General features: G+C 36.0%; 1 protein-coding gene across 3 annotated transcripts in view; it reads right to left on the bottom strand.

Annotated features, from left to right (window-relative positions):
* ATG5 (autophagy related 5) overlaps nt 1-18,842 on the bottom strand; it is an 80,117-nt gene that overhangs the window by 51,149 nt on the left and 10,126 nt on the right. For all 3 annotated transcript variants that reach the window (XM_035321201.1, XM_035321200.1, XM_035321202.1), the window contains 2 exons: nt 16,450-16,528; nt 10,097-10,259 (listed from right to left, as the gene is read on the bottom strand). In XM_035321201.1, coding sequence (XP_035177092.1) covers nt 10,097-10,259; nt 16,450-16,528 — 242 coding nt within the window. The remainder of the gene's footprint in view (nt 1-10,096; nt 10,260-16,449; nt 16,529-18,842) is intronic.

Here is an 18,842-nt window from a genome sequence, read left to right as displayed (position 1 = left end):
ACAAGCTCACTTTACCAAAATGTTTAAATTTCTAATAGCTTCTATAGTTTCTAAATGTAAGAGCAACAAATCTATAGCAGTTGAATGATGAACTTATTGCATTTTATAATCAAGTATGCTTTGCCAACGCACCTTATATCCAGGACAATGAAAAACCTCTTATTAAGTTAGCTAGATATAATGGAGCCAGACATCTTAAGACGCATCTCTGCATTGTGGGCATAGCATTAACTGAAGGCATCCAAGATAATTTATCCTCATAACTTTCAACTGCTGTCCTCCAAACATCCTTCTATATATGCAATATTTTTAACACAGGAAGCTGAGCTGGGTGTAAGAAATTATCACAAAATTTTAAAGAAACCAGGAAAAGGCTATCCGGTTGGCATACAGATACATAGGACCTGGCAAGAGCTTTTATTAGAATTAGGCTCATCAGCTGAGTGCCAGAATTCTAAAGATTCAAAATCCAAATTAGATGCTTGGGCAGAAAACTTAAGATTCAAAGCTTAAAAACAAACAAACAAAAAGAAACACTAAAAAAACTCCACCAAAATACTCCTGAAAGTATGAGTGAAAGGATTCATTCTCCCATTTTTGTGTCAGTACTTCCTACTTATAGGAAAGAGACTTAAGGAAGGTATTAACACTACTAAAGCAATAAGAAAGACTTAATGACAGAAAGTTACTGGCCGCAAGTTTAACAATCAAAACCAAACTGATTTTTCAAGCCCGTGAACAAGGTAGGGTTCTGTACCTATCAGCAAAAGCACTTGACACACTCATCTCCCTCCCTTCAGAAGAGGTTGCGCTGTCCATGTGATATCTACACTCCCATAATAGTCAAGTCTGATTACTTTTGCTTTCCATGATCTGTTTTCAAGAAAGTGCTTGACCAATGTGTTACAGAGTTTCTGTATTAGCAAAAAAACAGTACATGCAAAAGGCAGATGTTCGTATCTGAAAAACAATATTTAAATTAAAGGCAATCAGATCCAAACAGAAATACGGCATTAGTGACAGTCGAAAAGCTTCAGATGACTCTAATCATATTTTTTAAACAAGAGCTTCATACACGTTTGCCTGAAGTTATATACAAAAACTGCTCTTGGAGTTTTATGTGAAAGATCAGAAAGTTAATAACCAAATAATGGAAGGGAGATCCAGCTGAAAAATCTCAGCTGCCACTGATATTTATAAATATTAATTTATTAGAAAAGCAGGCAGTACATGTCTAAACACCAGATATTAGCGTTCAGTACTGAAGAGATGTACAGACTCTACAAAAAGCTTTGAAAATATGTATTTACATATATGGAAGTAAGAGGTGACAAAACTGAAAGAACAATGTTATCCCTAACAACAGTCTCAGTACACAAATTCACTTAGCAACAAATTAAATAGAACAAGCTACGTATACATTTAGTGTTCAGAAATCTATCACTGAAATAGCTCATGCCTTTAAAAGTTCTCTTTAAATGGGAGATACTTTAGAAGTCACTGAAATTCATCCAAATATATAACAGTTGCATTAAAAAGCTGTCTGTAACTCCAGTCATAGCTTAAGATACCTTTGTTGTTGTTAACAGACGGTAGCTGTGAAATTTGTTAATATTAAACAACTTTAAGTAAGGTATAGTCCAGGGTGCAATGTTCTTTGGACAATCAGAAAGAGTTTTCATTCACGTTAGTGTCTTACAGTCATTCCTTGAAACTCAAGAGCTGCCATGCTTCAAATGACAACTTGAACGTGGGTAATTATCACAGAACAACAAATCTTATCTAGAGTAACTTCCAATAAATAGTGGTCATAGTATATGGCCAGTCAAAATGGAGTTCATATCGTAAAAGGTTAGTCAAAAGAACAAAACACCTTTTAAATTTATCAGAAGAAAAAATCGTAATAATTAGGAATTATTTTGTCTCTGTAATCGATACTGATGCAATTGTTATCAGAATACTGACTCCAAAACTGGATATTTTTCAAAAAGGTTGTGGAGACGGTTTATTTAAATAACAAAAAGAATTAAATGCAGAAATAAAGGAAAGATTATTCTTTAAATTCAAAAAGGAAATAGTAATTCTGGGCTTTTTTCTTCCAATACTGTTTTTTAAAAGTAAAAAAATTGAACAGGTAGGTGCAGTCCTCAGGCTAGCATATATGCATGATTTTTTCTGTACTATTCAGGGCTGCTTAATAATCTAGCTGTACAACTTTAAAAATGCTCAGAATTGAGCTGTAGCTCTAATTCCACGCAAACAATACCAATTTACAGCTTGCATAAAAGTGTCCAATTCTTGAGTCCAAAAAAAAAAAAAAACAGCACTTGTCTATTCTCAGTGGTTCACCACTATTGAATAACCATATGAACCACAGAAATGATGTGCAGCTAGATGCACTTGGGCAGAACCAACCATAACATTAACAGAGACTCCAACTGATGTACCAGAATCACAGGAATAATTAGATTGGAAGTGCCTTTGGAGACTGAGCTTTGGAATACAAGCTCCCGGCTAAAATACAGCTGCCTAAACAAAGTTGAATGAGTTTGCTCAAGGCCTTATACAGGCAAGTTTTGACTGTCTCCAAGGTCAGATTGCTCTCTGGGCAATGGGTTCACATTTTTACCACTTTCACTCCCCCCACGGACATCCTATCAGAATTCTTCCTATCACAACTCAAAACCGTCTCTTCTACTTGTCCAACTCCACTGCCAATGGAGGCACGTCTAAGAGGAGTCAGACTCCATCTTCTCTAAAATGCCTTCCTTTAGGTAGTGGAAAGCTGCTATTAGGTCCATCTTCAGACCCCACTTCAGGCTAAACAACACAGTCTCTTCTAATATAATACGCTCCACCCCCTAGTCACCCCAGCAGCATCTCTGGACTCTCTTCTGTTTGCCAGCATTTCTTTTCTCCATGGTCCCAAGGTGGACACAGCATTCCCACTGAATCTTTGCTAGTGCTGAGCCAAGGGGAATAATTACTTCACCTTCCAGCTATATTCTGCGGGGGAACAATGGCTAAAGCAGCTCACTGTTTAATCTTCATTTCTGCAACAGTATGCTACAGACTAAGTGTATTTTCTACTGACTTGTGCTCTTACAAACACTGTGTTTAACATCTAAAGCTAGAAAGGAGCCTTCTCAAAATTTAGCATCAGTTCAATTTCTGTACAGTTTCTAGAAAGGCCTAGACTCCACATACATACGTAATTCTGCTGACTGATGAGCAATTTTAACCAATTTTATAAAAAAAATAAATTTTGTGCAGTACTCCTCAACCTTGAAGCAGCTTTGTTGATATTTTAAATGCTTCAAAATCACCTGCACTATCTAAAAACATTATGTACAGCTGGTTATTGTCATTTCTCAGATATTTAAAGGCCTCTCACTAAATGACTTTTGGCTATCTGAACTCGTTATTTTTACTCATATAAAAAACAGATAATCAAGACTATCAAGGACTTCAGGAAGACACAGCTACACATTAGACCTCTGTTGACAACCACAGTTCAGTGCTAGCCCTTCGAGAACACAATTTGGAATAGCGATATAGCATCACTAAAACTTAAGATGTTTTTCTTGTTTTCAATTTTACACATTGCCACCATCCAGTTAAAAAAAATACACTTGCTTTTAGACTTTTAGGTTACTCGCATATTTTGAAAGATCATGGCATATAATGTCAATCCGCCACTGAAGAGAGCAAACAAGCTAAATTGTCTTTTCAGGCTGTCTTCAGACAAGAGTAACTATCAGATATGGAGAGAGAGGAAGTTAGTAACTGCTCTACTTAACGTGAATAAAGCTAGCTACAGAAATGTGGAAATATTCTTCACAAAGAAATAAAGCAACAACACTGAACATGAAATTACACATCTAAAGTAGTCATGATTTTGCTGTACAATTGAACAGTCATGACTCGAAAAAGTTTCTCCATAGGATGAGTTGCCCAGAGATCTTATGCATCCTCCAAATTCTCATTCAGTTGGCACTTCACTAACACCACAGAAAAGCAGTAAAGATTGAAAAAATTAAAAGTAAAGAGCAGTAATAGTAAAGTACAGTGGAGTATGAGATTCAGGGTTGGCTACCTGGGTCTGTACGTTCATTAAACTAATTCACCCCACCTTGCCTACATGCACTAGAGCACCCGTGTTTACAAGCATAGAACAAGCAGGAGAAACTTCCCCATGTACTGTTAACTGTAAATTCTAGTTAAAAAAATAGCAAATTTATAAGCCACATTATAAACCAAGATATGGATTAAATTCAAGGAAAAAGAAAAGGGGGGGGGATCTCTAATATTCCGCAGTTAAGTCTGAGATCAATGTATTTAATGCATGTACTCTTATGCTATATTTTTTCATGAGTTTTCAAAGCAAAGTAGCGTTCTGAAGTTAAAGATTCAAAGCACGTTGCTTAAGTTTTGCAGATTAAATTATTTTTGAAAGCTGTATGACAAAGCAGCATTTCATACTTGAGGTTATCTATCAGACTCCAAAAAGCATTAACTCCCCCCTTTATTTTCCACAAAGGAACCACACCTTGCCACCATTCTTCTCACTTATTAAACATCCTTCCTAAAACTAAGTTTCACTTTAAGTGCTTTATTTCCTCAACACTACCTCCCTTCATTTCTAGGTCATCAATTTATCTGGAAAATGTTCAGGGGAAGAAAACCAAGAAGGACTACTTTTTTTCCATTATTCAGACGTGAAAAAGCACACTTCCTACTTAAATTAAGCCTTCTGTGCAGCCTAAAAGCAGGAGATCTCAGTAGGCATCATGACTTAAGCTAAAAAGAAAGCACTGATGATTATTAAACGAAAAACTGTTACCCATTTTTGAAACACAACTCACAGACTGCAAAAACACATCAGCAGGGCTTACTAGGTTAATCAAAGGGAAAACGAATCCTGACAGTTTTACTTATCTCCAGCCCTCTGCTCCAAATCCAGACAGCCTGCATACTTTACACAGAGTACTCAGCGGCAAAGAAGGTATTATATGAAAATGGAGTGTAATGAAAATTACATGAAAATGGAGTGGCGTATCTCTGTATAGCTCTCTAAAATGCTTTGTTTTCCCCCACACTATTTTTTTTTCTGAAATACAGCTTTCCTTAAGTTAGGGAACCCTTTATTAATGTGTCTGTCACAAAGAGTCATGACTTTACTGGCAGAAAGTAACGTAGAATGATTTCACACTGTAAAGCAAAAAATCCCTCAATAACTGAAGACAATTCTTTTCCAAAATGAACTCTGCTTTTTAGAGACGGTCTACTCAGACATTTAGATATACCTTACGCGTCCTTCAGCATACCTCAGGGCATGGCATCCTTTGAAGGGGGGAGTGCTATGAAGAAAGCAGGAGGCATTTTAAAAAAAAAAAAAGTTCTACATCACTGGCATCTAAAACAGCATTTTCATTGGTATTTTTGGGTGTGTGAGAGTCACAATACTGCACCCTTATCTGGGTACATCGTTGGGTTAGTCATTTCTGCTGAAAGGGTAACAAGCCAGTAAACACTACAGAACTAATGCTGAAGACTGTCACAAGGCACTATCAGAAAAAGCAAAACACATCACTTCCTCCCAAAAATCCCAGGAAAAGCCTGGGATTCATTCTGCCAGTCCAGCCTGTCTGAATCCAGCCAGGTTTATTAGCCCTAGCTGAGCACCAAAACAGACTTGGGCAGACTTTTTTTGCAGAGCTCTCTGAACACATTTATCCAGCTCTCACCAGGCTGCATAACATGAACACCTTCACCATTTCGGGTATGTCACACTCCCTTAACTCCAGAATAAGTAGATATTGACAATTATTCTAAGAAAAAAAAAAAAGATACACACCAAGAAAATATTAATGACCAGCCCAGGAAGATAACACCTTTTAAAAAATCCTCTTAACTAATACACACATTTTAAAACCTCAACAGAATTGTTTCATCTTTCTTCAGTTAAATCTCTGCAAACATAGTAAGGACAGTTATTCCTGTTTTGGTAGGGATAAAGGGAAGAAGAAAAAAAGACAGCTTTGTGATTTAAAAACTGTTTATTCATTCTCTTGTTAAATTCCTGAAGATTTTCTAAGTACATATTGCCTAATTTAAGTTTCAAATGACCAGTTACGATGACAAATTTGTTCTGTTACTAATGCATGCATACCTTGTACTGAGGTAAAGAACAGCATCAGTACCATCAGTTCCCTGGTGGGGAAGAGGATAAGCGTGCGTATCAAACCTGACTGGTTCATGCAGCACAAAAAAAAAGATATTGATAATGTATAACAGTACCACTCCTTGAGAGAACAAAAACTTCTAAACAGGAATGTGATAACCTAGAAAAACATGATTTCTGCTCCTAAAAAATAGGGGACTGTTTTAAATATGAGATTGAGAAAGAAATGAAAGAAAACACAGGCCTTATTCTGTCACTAAGGTGAGAAAAATAAATCACAAATTAAAAGACTAAATATCGCATATTCTGAATGTTTATAGGATTTTTCTCCTTTAATAAGAACAGTTCAATATGGCCATTTAAATTTTGGTAAGCCCTACAGTATGAGTAAGCATTACATTCTTTTTCCATAATATTTGCAGTAAAATAATGACTTCATTATATTTTATAATACATAAAGAATCCTTAAAAGTGGTCATGAGTTTTTACTGTTTATTTCCTCCATTCATGTATCTGAAATACCAAATCTAGTCTTCACCAGATATAAAGGACGCCTGTGAAAACTTCAGGGTATAGTTGCTTGTCTCTCCACATCTGATGAAAAGCAGCTGTGCTGAACCTAAAAACCTTCCTTTATCAGAACTATTATATGCTGAAGTTATAGACATTAATTCTTTGAACCACACAAAAAAATACAGCTCTCCCTCTAAAACAAGAGGAAATTTCATGTTTGATCCTGAGTCATCACTAGGCCTAGTCTTAATGTTTCAAAGCAGAGAGCCTTTATTTTTCCACCACAAAAGGCAAGAAGAAAAAGCCACCCACTTGAAAATCCTCTTTATCCATGATAAAAACAGCCATAACACTATTATAGCAAGAACAGTAGTAACATTTTCCATCAGTTCTGACCAAAGAATTTTAACAATTCTTACAAAGGAGCAGAGGACAGTATAGCTACATACCCTGCTTTATTGCTTCCCTACCACATTCAGGCATCCACAATGCTGATCAAAATTAGGACAGCACAGATATACCCGTATCTCAAAGAAGTGCTCTAGCTATGAAATAGATATTATGGACAAAAATCAACTAACAACAAAAGAGCAGCCTGGTCTAGTGGGAGGTGTCCCTGCCCATGGCACTGGGGTTGGAACTGGATGGGCTTTAAGGTCCCTTCCAGCCCAAATCACTCTGTGATTCTATGAACTGAAGTTTGAGGAACAAGCAAAACCACAGCACAACCAATAAGCAGAAAAGTACGTTTATATGCTTGATTTCATAGAAAATCAATACAAAACCAGAAACAGTGGGAGGAGGGATATAAAAGGGTTTTATAAATATACATCAGCTGTTACCAGCACAAGATTTTCCCTCAAATTCACAGCCCTTCCCCTATAAGTCATCTATAGGCAACTGAAAAGCTTTTCATGCTACTTGCTCAAGTACTTCCTTCTCCTCAGAGATATTTATGTAAAATTATACTTGTAATTAGCAGTTACATTTCTCCAAACAAGCAAAAAATATTTTTTTTCCCCCAAAACGAGTTTAATACTAAAGTAACATGAATAATGGTTTGGATTGGAAGGGACCTTAGGGATCAACTAGTTCCAACCCCGTAAGCATCAAAATAATTCATTAAACTGAAATAACACTTCCTTTATTTGAGAACTGAAGAAAATTGTTTGAAGTTTGAGAGGAAAAAAAGCCTGCAGATGTATCATTACTTACAAGGCAGTTATCGCAAATGCTACTTTCTTTTCTTTTTTGTGGTCATTCATTCTTGTTTCACAAAGAGCTTTAAAATTATTACATCTCAAACGAAAGCCTATAAAAACATACTGAAAGATACAACATGCTTAAAAAGAATTCTCTTGGTTTCACAAGCTTTTCTTGTTTCTCTTTTATGAAGAGCTGAGAAATTAAAATTAGCATTTGAAAGTATTCAAAAGATTGTTTAAACTTCTCATTTAGGTGTCAGATTCCACAGGTGCGATTTCTCATTAAATACAGTGAAACCTTCCTGAAGTCAACCATGTCAGGCAGGCTCTGTTCTTAACCAAAAGTTATGTTTGCCTAGAACTGAAGACAGACAAACAATCAGCTCAAAGATAGAGCCTGAGATGAGTACAGAAAGAACACGTTACAGACCTGTTCTCTTACCTTACATACTGAGGGTATGCATTAGAGGTTCTGTAATTTCTGCTTAAGTAAAAAAAACTTAACTCATACCATTTCTTTGTGTAGTCATCTGTTCTGCCGCCAACATAATTCACTCACGTTAGAGGTCTTGCAGTTTTAATTGTAAAAAATATTAATAAAAATAGCACATGTAGCGCACTCCTGGAAACATGAATATCAGGACTAAGTGGCAGGGCTTCATTTCCCAATAAAGCTAATTATTCTCGATATAGAAAACAAAATTATGCTGACACAGCATTTTGCTTCTCTTAAACTACAAGACTACAAGTATTACAAGACTAATCCTATTACATCAGAACAGAGTTTTCTTGCAAAAGTATTAAAAACACAGTTTAAATTGATTTGTAACAATGTAAGCATTAGGGAAACATCTCCATTTGCAAGGATTCTGGCTCCTGGTGGACCAGAACTCCTTTATTTACTGTTAATTCACAAGAGTGGATATACTGTCAGTCAGTTTGCTGAATAATAATCTATACAAAACAATCCCTCAAGCAGTCAAAGTAAGTATTTTGAATTGAACCAGATAAAATGTAAATTTTTATCCAGTAAATTTTGTACATATTTACTGCATCCCTCCAGATCTTACCAGTCAAATGTGAAATAAATAGAACCCCTCAATTTATAACTCTCCCCCAATTAAGTCACAATTGGAAACCAGAGTTTCTAATAAATACTCAGACTTCAAAATTATTACAGGAGTAATAATTCATTACTTTACTATTAAAGGCAGCACTGCTTAACTAAAAAAAAGAAATAGAAAACCAACATATTCATTAAATAAGCACACTAAACCCAAACTCATGTGAGGTCTCATGTCTAAAGCAAACATATGCCTCAAGTCTTCTTGCATTCAGAGCTTCTCCTGTTCTGTTTAATTTTCCTTATAAACAAATGGGAAGAGTTTAATTTTAACCATTTTGCATCTCAACACAGTTAAACATCTTCACGCTTACAGCTTCCATAAGATAAAACTACCAGTAATAGTACAACAACTCAGGAGATCAGGAAACCACATTTTCACGTTACCACCCTTTCCAGCTAGCAGTTTCTGAAATATTTACATAGCTTTTCAACTTATATGCCGCTAAGAACTGTGACAAATAGACACTGAAAACAAAGGTTATATTTTGCATTACGATGCCCTCTGTTCAATGGAAGAACATTTTAACATTCTGTTCTGAATTATATCACTGATTTTTCCAAATCTATTCTGATCTATGCAAGATCTTTGCAAAAGCAACAGTAATATCAGGAATAAAAAATTCAATTTGGCGTGGGTAGAGGGAGTAAAATTATTAATCTACTAGGCAAATTTTGAAAGTCTATGTGTATTGTCTATCAGTGACAATCCTTAAACATAAACTAGAGAAGACAACCCTTTTTTCTTTTAGAGTCTAAGATCGTTCATAGTGAACATCACTTACACCCCAGATGTCTACCATATAGAGACTACTAGTTGCACAGAAGTACTATAAACAGTGTTTTGTTGCTGTTTTTGTTTTGTTAAAACAGAGTCATGACCCATTCAAGGAAATTGGGTATCTCAAGCTACATTTGGATTATCACATTATTTAAAACTAAAAAATAAAAAAAAAATAAAAAAAATCAGTAAAAGAGCTCTTTACCATGACATTACTTAAACCGACATCACGACAAAAATTATTAGCATGCTAGTCCTAAATACAATTAATATTTGATGCAGTGTATTACCATTCTGTAACCCCATCCACAGTTGCTTATGATCCTTTTTTTGCATCTCATTGATGACTTGACTTTTGTGCTTTAAAGCATCTGCTTCTTTTATGCAAGCCATAAAATGAGCTTCAATCACATCCTTAGAATGGCAGTGTAGAAGATCCTTTTCTGGAAAATTCTACAAAGAGAAAGATCAAGAGAAACAAATATATCATGGACCTTAGAAGATGAGGAACAAAAGATTATTTTAATCTGGTTTATATTTATACAACAGAAGCGCACTGGGATCTTCTACTTATTAAAGATAACATCCATTCTCTCATGGATGAAAATAAATGTTTTGCAGTGAAAAATGTTCCAAAAAAATTAAAGTTGAATAATTTTCTGTAAAACCAGAAATTACTCTAAATCACTCAACCTCAACAAATACGTTTAAATGAATCAGTGGGTATATTTAGGCCCCTACCTCTCAAATTCAGGAAATGAAGAGTTTTAACATGCTTTCGAGTGCATGTTCTACTCTCTAGCAATTCCTACCAACTCTCATTGAAAGTTTAACACACATTTTTATGTAGGTCTTTGAAAAAATATTTCCTCCAATTATCGTCATTCACATATAAGAATTATCACATATTTGCAATTTACAAACATTTTTCCTCAAAGATGCCAGAAATCCTTGTCAACTCCACTTTTACCCAACACATGGCTATTGCTACATCATGTGATGTGATTCCATATCCATTTGATTTAATTACAATTGGTGCACCACAGTCAACATCACAGATGCTGAATTAGTGCTCCTGAGGCAACTTTTTTCCTCAGTAAACACTAACTACCTTTCCTAATTAATTTATTAAACTATAGTACTAAATCTTGTTCAGGTACAAAACAGGTCCCTTTGGATATTCATTAATATCATGGCGTAGATACACAGTAGGGTTGTTCTTTCCCTGATCTTTCTTTTATTGACAGTATGAAATTGCCATTGTATAATTGTATTCAGTATCACAAATTTGCCGTCTTTAGTTTTCAAGTGTCTAAAAACCCATCTTGTTTTATCCCTTTCTTATTCATCCCCTTTCCATAGCTGCTTATGACTGTGCTGAACAGCACAAACCAACCCCCAGAACCAAATCAGAGTGGCATCATTAGTACTCCCCTTTGTAACACGGGCTTGCCACGTACTTTTATACTTTATTTCTCAGCTGTTATTGCACAAGAGGACCTTTTCTCTTAACCCAGTACAAATTGGCTATTTAGAAAAGTTTTTCTGAGGCCTATCAAAACCTTTTAGGAAATACATACAATGGGGTATTTTTCAAAGGCTTTTACAACACAGTTAACAAGTCGCAATAGGAGCAATATATTGCTGGAGAAACCCATACCTTCCCTCCTCCACACAAATCAGGAAAAAAAAAAACCTACACAACGACTGCTTCAGACTATGGGAACTCAAAATATCTAAGAACTAGTAACAGCTGGCAATATGAAAGAGTTGGGAATGGCCTTACTTGAAGGAAATTCTGAAGGACAAAAACAATAGTTCCCCCTTCATTTGGGTACTGAATAGAGTTAGGAATTAAATAATGGAATTTCATAATCACAAAGAAAGTTTAAGATTGGAAGGGATCTTCAGAGGCCATCTGGTCCAACCCCCTGCTCAAGCAGGCACACCCAGAGCTGCTTGCCCAAGACCAGTTCTGTAGCTCTCCACAACCTCTCTGGGCAACCTGTTCCAGTGCTCAGTCACCCCTCACATGGAATAATTGTTTCCTGATGTTCAGAGAGAACCCCTTGTGTTCCAATTTGTGCCTGTTGCCTCTTGCCCTGGCACTGGACACCACTGACAAGAACATGGCTCCATCTTCTCTGTAGTTACAAGCATTGATAAGATTCCCTCCCGACCCAAGTCTTCTCTTCTCTAGGCTAAGCATTTCATACATACAGTGGCTTCTCTTTAGGATAGCTAACCCAGACTCTGGAATCAAAAGGATGAATTATCTTGCAAAAACAGGAACGTAATGGGAAGAGAAGACTGGCAGTACCTTTTTCCTTGAAAGTATACACAGGCTGGTGCCTACTTGCAAAAGGAGTGCTATTGTTACCTGGGACTAATGGACACAGTTGACTAAAAATCTAAGGATATAGATAAAGCTTGTTTCTTATATGAGGATGACACACAAAGACATTAAAGAGGACAGAAAAGAAAGAAAAGCTCTTTCCAGAGCAGAGCTCACTCCCTTTCTCTCCTACAAAGCTGAGTATCTAAGCATATTGGGTTCCAAGATGAATGGAACACATTACTGGGATTGTTAGTTGCCAGCTGACATCTGTAAAAGCCTGTAAAATACTTTTAGAAGTTTAACTAACTTGCTCAAATAAAGTAAATTCTGGTAACAAATCCAGAAAAAAAAAAAAGAATAGTCAGAAATAGTACACTTTAAGATCAAAAAAGTTCTTTACATGGTAAAATTTAAAGCAAGACACTGGCATCTCTCAAAAGAGATAAAACAATGAATGTACCTAAAGCCAAGTAATACCGGAACCTAGAAACTGACTTTCAGTTTAAAGCTTAATGTTTAGCTAACTGAGAAAACAAAGGTAAGAACTATTTTGTTACATGTCTAAGTATTGAACTGCAGGGTTTTGTTTTGTTTTAAATATCTGAGTTTTTCTATAGACATGCTGACTTTCCTCCAACAAATTTCAAGTGACAGAGAATGTCACTCCTTCGGGGTGTGTTCCAGAGAACATACACAGTGTAGTCTGCAGAATAGCAAGGAGATACCTGAAACTTATCACAACTAGCTAAGCTAGAGGATAGTAGTATAGAGGTATAGGATGATTCATTTTCCCAGCTTCTAAAGGATAACCCACTGGAAGACTGGAAAGCATTCTTATGATCTCAGTGCTGTCTCTTTCCTGTAGAGGAAAAATACTGGCATGTTTCTATTCAGTTTTACGAGTAGAAGCTGAAAAAACTGAGCGTAAGAACTATAACTCAGAAAACACTGCTACATCTATTTAGAGACATATCAAACAATTTCATCCACATGAGACTATCAGCAAAAAATATGGCATCCCTACTGATATGAATTAGAACACAGAAGAAAAAATGTATTTAAATAGGTAACACATGCTCTTTGTTTGTTTGTTTTTGAATTCTACTTGCCTATTTGGGAAATAGAAGTGAAATGTAAACAACTTGACTCAGCTCCCTGAAGTAAGAGAACTGTAAGCAAGATGGTAGCCACTTCTGGCTATGCAAGGACAAGATCTGCAAAAAGTTTTAACAAATCCCATAGGCAGCTTTAATTCAAGTATTCTCATTACTGATGTCCTACTCCCTCCACGTTCAGTATCTTTAATAGAAAAGTTATTAAGGGTTGACTGGGATTTTCTTAGAAAGCTGAAGTGGTTTTGCTTCACGTATCAGTAGACATTTACAACATAAATTTAGTCATAAAGAAGAAAGTATCATCTGTACAGACAGGAGTGCTATGTAACTTCTCACATAAAACTGATCCAAAAACATAGCAGGTAATTTCTACAGTCTGGTTTCATAACCCCATTCCACCCAAACTTATGTATCAGTTCTAGTTCACAGAACACCTGTTTATACTGTGACAGTAAGCATTAGGGTAATTTTACAGAAAATTACACCAATAATACGGTATTAAAGACCATAAGAAACATATCCAGCAGCAGGGGAAGCATCCATGTGTTTGTATTTAGTTACCCCTCAGTAGCCTTTTATTTTTTAAAAAACAATGTATACTTGTGGCTTTCACAATGTCTCCTAGCAGCTCCACAATTTATGCAATACATGGAAAAGCACTTACTTCCTTTTCACTGCACCTGACCCTACTGTGAACTAAGAAAACCAAGAAAGGAAGACAGCTGATGTTGTACAAAACCAGATGGGAGTCTCTTGTCCTCTACATCAGGTCATGCATGGAGAAGCAGGGGTCAGCAGGTAAGGGTTTCAGCAGAGGAAAAACGTTAGCCTTTCACCTGGCATATCTGATTTCCCCTCCTCCTATAGCACTAGTATTTCCAGAGCAGTTCATGACCTTCTGCCAATTGCCCAAAATCTGGAGAGCTGGCTAGCCTGCTGAGAACAGGAACAGCGTGCTAAGCATGCTGCAGGGTTCCATGAGATGAAATTTCCAGGAAGGAATCCCAGGAAGGGATAAAGTTTCCCTCTTTCCCATAAAGCCACACCTGGGTAACAAAAGCAACTTCCCAGACTATGTCTTCTCACAATTCTCACGGACCTTAGCACTCTGCTCAAGGTCATTCATTTATGACTATTTAAGGCAACTACATTTCAACTTCATACTAGAGATATAAATGAATGCTCTTTTGCATAAATGTATGTTTTATTGCATACCAGAAGTAGATATGAATAAATTGTTTCCTAAGCACGAACAATAATCGCATTCTTTGTTTGGACTGCATATCAAACATATGAGGAGAATCACAGGTTTCTGTCAACTTTCAAAACTCTCAACAAAAAAAATTGTCATCTTTTCTTGTCACGTCTTTAAACAAATAAAATTGATAGGAAAGCAAAAAGTTAAAAAAAAAAAAACACTTTACTGATGTTCTTGAGCTATCTGTTGTTCACTGTATACTTTTGTAAAAGAAAGGAGAAAGCCATGATAGCAAAAATTAAAGCCTAGAAAAATCTAATACTATATAATTAAGTTAAATAAAATATATGGCTCTTTGAAGAGTAACTGCACACAAATGAAAAGAATAATCCAGGTAGCAATCTCACACCTAAACTATTTAAACTGTAAGGAATTATAACACATGAAAATGTCTTCAACATCTTGATATACTTTGATACATTTCAGTTGTTTCATTTTAAGCATTAAGGTTGGTTAATTTAAATAAACTTTCAAATTACATCAAAAACAGGAAGAGAGATTAAGCAGGTGCTTAATCCAAGGTGTTATATATTTTTTAAAACTAAATTACATCAGCTTTTAAAATAACACTTCCTTAGCAGTAAACTACTTCTGTTGATCTTTAACGTACACCTTTGAGACAAACTTAAATTAGCTGATGTCTTGGCAAACAGCAAAATAGGGACATTTAAGGTCAGTTTACATTACTACATGAAACTGAAAATCACTGTGGTGGTGCAACTTATTTCTCAAGACAGCTCTGCTTTGGGATGGCAACATCTTCTTGTCGCAGTTAATCTTCCAGAACGTGCAACATTAAATCACAATCTATGAAACTAGCCAGCCTGTACTTTCTTCCAAACAGTTTGGAAGTTTCTTCATCATACCTATATTATACATATATAAGAAGTCTAGCAATTATAATGGTTCCAAAAACATCCCTGTCTTCAGATTCATTAACTCACTCATTTTTAAATTTCAACACATGGAAGCACATGTTATAAGAACACATACTTCCAAGAGAATCAGACTACTCCTGTTAGCAAGATCTTTACTAAAACACCTTCAATAAAGGAATAGTTTGAACAAGAACATTCAGTGTGACTTCTTCCCAGTATGCTTTTCATTTCATCTCAAATCTCACACAGTAAAGCTTGTTAACCTAGTGTTTTCTTTTGGATCAGTTTTCCTATTGCATTGTCTCTACAGTACAACAAAAAAATAAAGTTTCACAGTTAGATACCGTGATTTCTGCTTGTGGTTTTGACTTCAAAACATACCTGACATCACCTTCTCAATGCATGTCAGAGAAAGAATACCACACCAGATCTAACCCTGCACAAGTACCCTTCTGAGCAAAGATCAGTAGTGCTATTAAGTCATACCTAATGGTTTTACAATGTGTAATCAAAGCAATGTCTCCCCTGTGACTAAACTGTCACACGACCAAAAATTTCACTCCGTTCTCTAAAGGGGACACACATGAAGTACAACTTCAAAGAATGATAGCACTCACTGACTCCAAGGATTTCTGCAGTATCTCATATCTACGCTAATGTGCCTAAAGGGATGAAAACTTCTCAATCTCCTGAATCTTGAGTCAATTTGAGATGACTGAATTAAAAATGTTATGGCAAGTTCTTCCCTTTTATCAACAAAACTGTACCGACAAACTCATGACTTATCTTGAAAAACTATTTTGGATTTTCAGATCATAATAGAATCATTTTCAAAAGAAGGTAATTTGAAAGCATGTACAGTCTCAGGGAAAATAGGTGGAGATTTACAAAAAAATTTAGACTATTCCTAAAGAATGATCACTCTCTGCTTCAAAAAGTCCTACATTCTACTTCCTTCTAAAATAAGAATAATTATGAGACCTTTTCCTAGCTTTCAATTCTCACGTAGTCCTATGCTCAATTAATCTTAACCTAAGGTGTATTTCAATTTTACCTTGAAATGCACTGTGATGTTCCAAGGAAGGGCTGTATTTGATGCATGGAGATCAAAGAGCAAACCAATCGGGTAATGCCTAGAAAATGAAAAGGTATTAAATGAAATGCACAGCTTTTATATTTATTCTACATATAACAGTTTGCTTGCCTGCATTTACATAATTTAGCTGTTTTCCTCCTAGACTTAACATGTACTATTATTCAGAAAAATTATACAGGCAGGTATAACTGACTTGCAGTTTGCAGCAGAATCAAGCCTGGAATTCACAGATTAAGTATCTAAAACAGTGATCTCTAAGCTGTGCCCACAAAACACTGTTAGCTTTGCAACAGCATAACCAGCCTACAGCTGCTCTGCAGAATCCTTCAAAACAGCATCTTCAATCATAATGCTCAACAAGAGCAGGCTTAGTTGGTCTGAAAGAGAAGCTGACAGGTTCAGACTTTGTAAAGACGTGAGAAGTTTATACCATACTGACTTCTAACATTTCTTCCCTCTCCCACCTTCCTGATGACAACATAGAAGACAAGCATTAGAACTTTAAAAACGATGTATCTGTAGAAGGGCTAAAAAGAGGATAGATCAAGATGATCTCTTCACCTTCACTAACCTATCAAAATAAGGGGAGGAAAAACATTAATTACAGTTTGTTTGGTTTTATTTTTTCCTATTTCAGTGGTATTCTGAACTAAAGGACAAATACAAAGAAGCTGCTCCCTCCAAGTGTAAACTTTTATCTTCTAATGAATTTCAAGGGGACAGAGTCTTGAGCAATGTAAGTCATATATATTACATACACAAAGCTTCCAAAGGCACTTTAAAAAGCTCCGTTATCTTTCAAAAAGCCTCAACAAGCTGAAAAAGCCTTTAGTTTTTTGATCATACAAAGAAATAAGCACACACTTAGCTGTAAACTCAGTAGGTCCACTGAATTAAATAGGACTGAACACGGAACACAGAGCCAAACAAGAATATAAGATTCAAAAATCCATAGAAACGGTAACACAGAGGGTATTGCTCTGAAGGCACCTGTGTAGAGCCGATTTCCTGAGCCGCTACACCCTCAGACAAACAGTGCTTTAATACCCTCTACTGGTGAGACCAAAAACTACGACAAAGACACAACAGCAAAATTAAAAAAAGGCATGATTCTTGTACTTATGCATTCAGAACTTTTTAAGAGAACAGGAGAGCATATCAGAAAAGGATCTAGAACTGTCTTCCCCTTACAATGGACAGAAGAATACAGACAATGTGTAACCAGATTTATCCAGACTCAGCGCTAGTGCTCAAGGACATTTTACTACTAACTGTCAATCCTGTCTTAAGCTCTTCCACAAGGTTTCAGCTAGAGTGGTTTTCCAGGTGAGCTACTTAACAGAAGTCAGATTTTCTTTGACAAACAGATTTACATGAAAAATGACTTACAATTTATACAACAGAATAGCTACAAAAAAAGACACCAAACCATTCTTGGCCTACATCTGTGTCTTCCACCCAGCAGATAACAAAATAAAGTTGATGTACTCAAGCTTTCCTCTGTAAAGCACTTGTGTTTTGCACAGCTAATATACACTTTATTTTGAAAGAGGCCAGTGCTAAATTCTCTTTGCACCATAGATGAACACGAGATTCACGATGACAGTAGACCAGGGGAGAAATCATTTTCTATTCAGAAGTGTGGCCTTCCATTAAGCATAAGGTTCATAGCAGGAGTAAAGCAGTCCTGACAGGTAAGACTTCCCCAGTACAGAATTCCATTTCACACTGGCATTTAATCTGAAGCCAAGAGAAGCCTTACATAATGCCTTACTATACATAATGCTGTATTTCACTTACTTTTGATATTAAGTTACAAGCATTTTTTAAGAGTCTGGAAACAATAGCACTCCGTATAACACCAAAACTATTTTCTTTTACATATCCTTCATAATAAAAACTGGTTTCTTAACCAGAATAGAGGATTAAGGGAAGCATAAAGAGAGAAAATGGGAATAGAAGAGGACTTGTATATTTGTAGATGTGATGAAAAAGAGTAACATTCCCTCAGCCTATTCTTAAGAGCATTATCTACCTTGTGCCAACGGCCAGTATTCCCTCATTAAAAGTCTTCCTTCCAGTGGTACTGCTTCAATGCTGTTTCTGAACTTTTACTTGAAAATTTCTCACTGCAATTAAAGAAACATGCAAATGCTTTCTAGAACCTACAGTAACCAAGAAAAATTAAAAATAATAATCCACAAACCCAGACCTTTAAAGATTTGCCTCTGCCAAAGAAAACAGAAAATAAACAAGACAGCAGCTAAAGGAAACATCCAGCCCACAAAGGTAATATTAGAAAAACAAACAACCCAACCAACTAAACTGTTGAAATCAAACTGGTGTTAACT

The sequence above is a fragment of the Oxyura jamaicensis genome, chromosome 3 (assembly GCF_011077185.1).
Source record: "Oxyura jamaicensis isolate SHBP4307 breed ruddy duck chromosome 3, BPBGC_Ojam_1.0, whole genome shotgun sequence".
In the NCBI taxonomy this organism is placed as follows: Eukaryota; Metazoa; Chordata; class Aves; order Anseriformes; family Anatidae; genus Oxyura; species Oxyura jamaicensis.
Note: the sequence above shows the minus strand (reverse complement) of the source record. Positions and strands in the feature narration are given on the sequence as shown.